The sequence below is a fragment of the Accipiter gentilis genome, chromosome 2 (assembly GCF_929443795.1).
Source record: "Accipiter gentilis chromosome 2, bAccGen1.1, whole genome shotgun sequence".
NCBI classification, from domain to species: Eukaryota; Metazoa; Chordata; class Aves; order Accipitriformes; family Accipitridae; genus Astur; species Astur gentilis.
The window spans coordinates 22,863,596-22,870,145 of record NC_064881.1 but is presented as its reverse complement, the minus strand read 5'-3'; the positions used below and the strand labels follow the sequence as shown (position 1 = coordinate 22,870,145).

The window sequence follows — 6,550 nt, the reverse complement described above, 5'->3', positions numbered from 1 at the left end:
AGTGTCTACAAGCTCCAAAGGCATCTTTGGAGGCTTGCCGGGCCCCAGGGGTTCATGGAGGTAAGGATGGGGGACAGCTCCAGGATCTGACTGCTGGAAAACCTGGGTCGCCAGACCTCTACTCACAAGCAGTGAATGCTTCTTGCCAAGTAACGTCTTTTACAATGGGTTTTTTCCCATAGTAGGAAGAAGACATACGCATGCCTGGATGGGAGAAGTCAGATGTGTAGTCTGCAAGCCAAAAAGGCATAAATGTCACTGCGCCTGCCTCTGACCTGGCTTTTGGTCCTGTAAAAGCAAGTGGTGCAGGCAGAGATGTTTCACAACAAAAATACAGAGGCTGGAAAGGTAGATGTAATAGAATTGCTGACACAAGCTTAATTATAGCTCTGCAGAAAGGATAGATTTCTGAAAAATGTAATGTGGGAACAAGAGTATCTCTATCGCCTTCTGTTAGCTACTTTGAGGTGGCTGCAGGACTGTTTGTGTCTTCTTAACTGCAGCTCTTTTGCTACCTTTAGCCTGGTCCTTGCTTCCATTTCCCTTCCCACCAGAGATGCTTTGCAAAAATATGGGCAACTCCCTGAAATCTGGAGCAACTCTGTGCCAGGAACTTTTACCTAAACGAGTGGGAGGCTGAAAGCAGCTGTTCCAGCGTCTTGAAATGGGGAAACCTGGGTTCATCGATTCTTCGCTGTCACACTGTGCACGTCTTGGTTATCCTCCAGCCCTTCCAATTGCGAAATGCGAAAGAATCAAGTTAGAAAAGGAGCCTTAGTTGAAAGGCTTCATGTAAATGAGAATTTAATTATTATGAAACCACCACAAAGAGCACAACTTCATTTCACCTGTCCCGCTTTGCCAGTCCCTCGGCCTGAGAAAGCTGGCAGAATGAAGAGGACTTGCGCTGGGGAACACAGCAATTTGGGGGAACACGGCACCCAGGCTCGGGGCCCTGCTTAGTGCCAAACAGCACGCCCCAAACTGCGAGGGCGCCAGCCAGAACTCTGCACACGCTGCGTGCAACGCCGGCCTTCCCTGCCATCCCTTCTTCCTTACCAGCAGCTGCGTGAACAAAGCACATTTGCTTAAAAACCGTTCCTGCCTCTCCCCACCTCCAAAATACGGGGGTGGGGGGTGCACGGTCAAGGGGGACGCCTCGATTTCCTTTGCACTGCCAACCAAGAAACCCCCCCGAGTTTACGCCTCCTCAGCTCTGGGGCTTTAGCCAGGCGTTTAACTCATTTTTTTCAAAGGCGGCCAGGCTGCTCCCGCTCACGGCTTCCCCTTCCCACCCCGCAGGGCTCGGGCTACCGGGGACCCCGGGCCTGAGGGCCGAAGGCACCCCCGCGGGCGCCCGGGAGCTGCCCTGCCCTGCCCTGCCCACCCGCACAGGACCCGCGCCGCCTGGGTCCCCACGCGGGGACGTGCCCCCCGCCCCCGCCGGGGCCCGCCCGCGGCGGCGGCGGCGGCGGCGGCGGCGGCGGCGGCGGCCACCGCTGCCGCGCGCCGCCCCGCGCCGCCCCGCGCCGCGCAGCGCCGGACCGCCGCCGCCCGCCGCGCCCAGCGCCGCTTTCCCACGGCCGGCGGCGCGCGGCCCCGCCTCCCCTTGCCGCCCGGCATCCAGCCGAGGGGGCGGAGCCCAGCGGCCGGCCCGAGCCAATTGGCTGAGGCCGGAGCGCCGGCGGCCAATGGGGGAGGCGGGGGCCGCGCGTGGCGGTGCTGGGCGGCGGGCGGCGGCGGGCGTGCTCTGCCCGGCTGCCTGCCTGCTGCCTGCCTGCGTTCCTCCTGCCTGCTGCCTGCCTGCCTGCCTGCTTGCCTGGCTGCCGGCCGGCCCGCCCGCGGCGGGTAAGAGGCGAGGCGTGGGAACGCCATGGGGGAGACGGGCGCCGGGCGAGGCGCGGGGCGCGCGCTGGGAGCCCTCCTCCCGCGCGCCGCCCGCCGCCTCCCCGACGGCCGCCCGCGCCCCGCCGCCGCCGCCGCCGCCGCCGCCGCCGCCATGAAGCGGGCGCACCCCGAGTACAGCTCGTCGGACAGCGAGGAGCTGGACGAGGCCGTCGAGGTGGAGAAGGAGAGCGCGGACGAGAATGGGTGAGCGCAGGCAGGGTGGGCGCCGCGAGGCGGCCCGGCGCCCCTTCCCTCCCCTCAGACCCGCGGAGCCCCGACACACCCCCCCCCCCCCCCCAACCCCCCCTCTCCGGGATGGCGGTGCCTGTGGTGACCGGTGTCCCGCTGCTCCCCGCAGGAACCTGAGCTCGGCCGCGGGCTCCATGTCTCCCTCCACCACCTCGCAGATCCTGGCTCGGAAGAGGCGTCGAGGGGTGAGTGCCTGCCGGCCGGCCGCGGCTCCCCTCAGCCCCGGCCCGCCCGCCCCCTGACCCCCCGCTTTCTGCCCTAGATCATCGAGAAGCGCCGCCGCGATCGCATCAACAACAGCCTGTCCGAGCTGAGGAGGCTGGTGCCCAGCGCCTTCGAGAAGCAGGTAGCGCCCAGTGACCCTCCGCACTGCCTCCCCCCCGTTGCCGGGAGAAAGGGTCGCCCCTCTTTAACGTCTCTGGTTCTGCCTTAAAAGCGTCCCGCTTCCCCTTCTCTCCTAGGGATCAGCCAAGCTGGAGAAAGCGGAGATTCTGCAGATGACTGTCGATCATCTGAAAATGCTGCATACAGCGGGGGGGAAAGGTAAAGTTCCGTGCCTGACGGTGGGTCAGCAGCCCTGCGGAGAGGCTGCCGAGAGAGGAGTGCGTTCCCTGGCGCTCAGTGTGCAGCGTGCCGTGGGAGTGCTTGGAGAAAGTGGATGGAACTCTCCTATGTTTTGTCAGGAATTCGGGACTTTTCTTCTACTTGAGAAGATTTGCGGCGTCGCTAGCACTGAAACATTTTACAGTGCTGGCTCCAGGTCGTTCGAGGGGAGAGCGATTACAAGTCTCTCTAGCCATATGTCAGCACTGTGATGTGAATCGGCTTTTGGCAACTTGTAAAACAAAGTTTTCGTTGTTGCCAAATGTTTATTTCTCTAACTTTCTGAAAGTTCGGAACAGAAACCAGAAAAAAAAATACAGGATGAAATGACTGGTGAAGAGAATTAGCAAAAATGGTGAAAAGTGCTTTCAGGAAAAAAGTGTGTTGCCTGCAGAAGTCCCCTCTGATAAGTGAGGTCTTGTGTTTCTAATGAATTTCACTGTGCTGTGGTTTTGCTTGCACTGGGGAGACGTGAAAAGAACAAAAGTACTTTCCTCCAGTGGCAGTATGCAATTTCAGTTTAAAAATGGCAGTCTGTGACTGGTCTTGGGACTTGCAGCATCACAGCACAGATATAAAAGAAAAGCTTGTTAGACAAAAAAAGAAAAAGAAAAAACCAACAAGGAGCTTGGCAGCTAATCTATGGTTGGGAATACTAACCACATCCAAGTGAAATATGCTTATAGGGGAGGGTGGAGTGGGGAGGCTACATGTAGACAATGACTAGAAAACAGCGTCTTAAGACTCCATTCTTTGTTCTTTTCTCTTAGGTTATTTCGATGCTCATGCTTTGGCTATGGACTATCGGAGTCTAGGGTTTCGAGAGTGCCTGGCTGAAGTTGCTCGATACCTTAGTATTATAGAGGGTCTGGATGCCTCCGATCCTCTGCGAGTTCGACTTGTGTCTCATCTCAATAACTACGCCTCTCAACGGGAAGCAGCAAGTAGTGCACACACTGGCATTGGACACATTCCCTGGGGCAGTGCCTTTGGACATCACCCTCACATATCTCACCCGTTGCTGCTGGCTCAAAATGGGCACGGTAATACCAGTACTACAGCATCTTCCACAGAACCGCATCACCAGACCAGAATTGCCGCCCCACATGCTGAAACTTCCTCACTCAGAGTGCCCCCAAATGGCAGCGTTGGACCAGTGCTCCCCGTGGTCACAACTACTACCAAACTGTCTCCTCCTATTCTCTCCTCCATGGCATCTCTGTCTGCGTTCCCCTTTTCGTTTGGCTCCTTCCATCTGCTGTCCCCCAACGTGCTGAGCCCGTCTACACCAACGCAGTCAGCAACCCTTAGCAAACCATACAGACCCTGGGGGACTGAGATTGGAGCCTTCTAAGAACTAACTCTTTAGTAAGGGTGGGGAAGCCTACAAACCTAGCTGAGCTGGGTTATGCCACGCTTAAAGTTGAAGTTCTTAATAACTGGGACAAAGGTACAGCTTCACCTTAACTAAGTTTGTCTAAAAAAACTGTCTCTTTGGATTTTTCTTTTTGTTTTCTATGTTTTTGTATTAGCAGGTTTGGGGTTTTTTTTTGAATAATTGCTGAAGTTGTCCAAAAATAAAATTACAATAGTGGTTGTTAACACTTGTGTTAGATCTGTGCTGAGCATTTAAATCACTTTTGTAAACAGTTTGTTTCAAATGTTTCATTTTTCCTGAGTACGTCAGACTGCCTTTTTATGAAGAGAGATCACCTATTACTGTTAGCAACGACCTAGTTTAGTTATTAATTTTTCCAAAATCACTCTTCTCAGCATTAACAAGCCGTGTTTTTGTTAGTACTTTGACATTGAGATGTTATATAAAGAATCACTCTTTTTTGTGAACTATATTTGAGTCTTATATTTCTGAACAAAGCGTTGACAAATCAGATGGACCAGCTTAACCAGCTTTATCTAAGAGCCCAATTTCTATTTCTTCTGCAGTGGTTTAGTATATTTGGTGGTCTTATTCTAGTCCCTAGTGGACATTTACTCACATCTCAGAACCACTACGCTACTTCCACCAAAAGGAGCAGTATGTGCTTTATAGCAAACTCTAGAGTGGGGAGGGTGCAAAAGCCAAATTACACAGTATGTTGGTGGTGGGTTGAGTTGCTGGGGAAATGAAGGGGAAAAAAAAAAAAAGGTTGTCGCCTCCAGTAGTCTTCCAGCCAGAGCTGGTCATGTGCATATTCATTTCATAGGGCCAGATTCTGCTTTGAATTACAGTGGAGTAATAATTAGTCTATTACCCTGTATTCTTGGGTAACAGATCAGACTCTTTCCCTCTGTGGGCTTCAAATTTGCACCTGAAAGGAGTGATGCTGGCACTTAAATAGCCAATGGAATGGTACAGTGGGAACCCGTTCAGTGCACAGCCTTGTTGCTTAACAGATGTATCCTAACCGGTTGATTCTTCTATTGCGTTTTACTTTTAGGTGCAGTTCAGTGCCACTCCTCATTTTGTAAGTGCTCTGCAGCATTCTTGTGTGCGTGAGAGTGTGTGCGTGTACATGTATATTTTGGTTGATTTCATGAGAATCTTAATCTGAACAGGTTTATCTAGTGAGTTCCACTGGACGGGGTTTGACTGCTCTTGTATTTGTGTTGTGGCTAAATAAAGGAGAAAGAACAAAGTATTTTAAATGACATGCTTGTCTGATATATATCAGTGGAGAATTCTGTGCCTCTGGGTATCATGGGAAGTGTTGAACAATTGCTACTTAATCCTGCTGTGGGCATTTGTATTTACTTCTTTCTCAAATATTATGGCATACTTAGCTACACTAGCTGAGTATGTAAAGAACCACAGTGCCCCAGAATAAGAGTGAAGGGAAGTAAAAAGTAGGATTCATTTTACTGTTGCTTTTACTTGCCTGGCAGTGTGTGGGCAGACGGCGAAAACACCAGGGTTATTGCTAAAGAAGAGATTAAAGCTGCACTGCACCCGAATATTCTTACTGATTTGTATTAATATTGAAAAGTGATCATGTTTACAAATGCAGAGTCCTTTTCTGTCTAACTCATGAAATCCTATAGCTCTGTAGCAAAGTTTTGTACCTAACAGTCTGGTTTAGCTCACGTTCGGTGCATGAGTGCAGAATCTACCCAAGGTCTCTGACTGATCCTGTATTTGTTACTGAGTGGGTATTACTAGCGTCTTACACTTTTTCTTGAAGTAACAACCTGAAAGGCTTACACGTAGGTAGATTTTCTCCAGATTCTGCAAATCTCTACCTGCAGAACATTAACAACTTCTCCTGGAAGCACCTCACTTCTTTCCTGTGCATTTGAATTTATAGTACACTTGTCTTGGTAAATGGCACATCCTTGTCTGGATTTAGCTCTGCCAGAATAGCAGAAAGAGCTCGGCCCTGTGGGAGCTGAGAGCTTTGTTTAAAGAGGGGCTCTTGGGCCAATTAAGGAGTGGCATTGATGAGAGGCTTTCTCGGAAGAAGGATTGCCGTGAGGCTGGAAAGAGTGGGAGGGCATTCAAGTGCGTAACCTTGTTTTACCTTCCTCCCTAGGCTGTAGGGGACCACTGCTAGAAATGAAACCCAGAACTCTGTGGGAGCTAGAAATACATAGGTGTTATTAAGAAGAGATTACAGAGCATAGTATTTCATGTAGAAACATGAAATAAGAGGCCGTAAAATTCCAAATCCAGTTTCCTTTTCACAGTGTGTATTGTCTCCTGTTTAATTATGCTCTGCCCTGTCCCTAATAGGTTTTTATACCAAATTAACAACTCCTACCTAGAAGATTGCTATAGTGCATGCAACTATTCTTTAGATCTTTTAATAAATGGCAA

General features: G+C 51.5%; 1 protein-coding gene across 1 annotated transcript; it reads left to right on the top strand.

Moving 5' to 3' along the window:
- Positions 1 to 1,793: 1,793 nt before the first annotated feature.
- HEY1 (hes related family bHLH transcription factor with YRPW motif 1) lies at positions 1,794 to 5,388 on the top strand. The gene is made up of 5 exons (XM_049823232.1): positions 1,794 to 2,091; positions 2,246 to 2,321; positions 2,399 to 2,482; positions 2,598 to 2,679; positions 3,510 to 5,388. The coding sequence occupies exons 1-5, from the start codon at positions 1,874 to 1,876 to the stop codon at positions 4,091 to 4,093; spliced, it is 1,044 nt and encodes a 347-aa protein (XP_049679189.1). The 5' UTR covers positions 1,794 to 1,873; the 3' UTR covers positions 4,094 to 5,388.
- Positions 5,389 to 6,550: the final 1,162 nt, after the last annotated feature.

Bases quoted from the DNA above. Each gene is read 5' to 3' on its own strand.
- HEY1 (XM_049823232.1), top strand. From the start codon at position 1,874: ATGGGGGAGACGGGCGCCGGGCGAGGCGCGGGGCGCGCGCTGGGAGCC. The intron at 2,322-2,398 runs GTGAGTGCCTGC...TTTCTGCCCTAG, and splicing joins CTCGGAAGAGGCGTCGAGGG to ATCATCGAGAAGCGCCGCCG. The intron at 2,483-2,597 runs GTAGCGCCCAGT...CTTCTCTCCTAG, and splicing joins CCAGCGCCTTCGAGAAGCAG to GGATCAGCCAAGCTGGAGAA.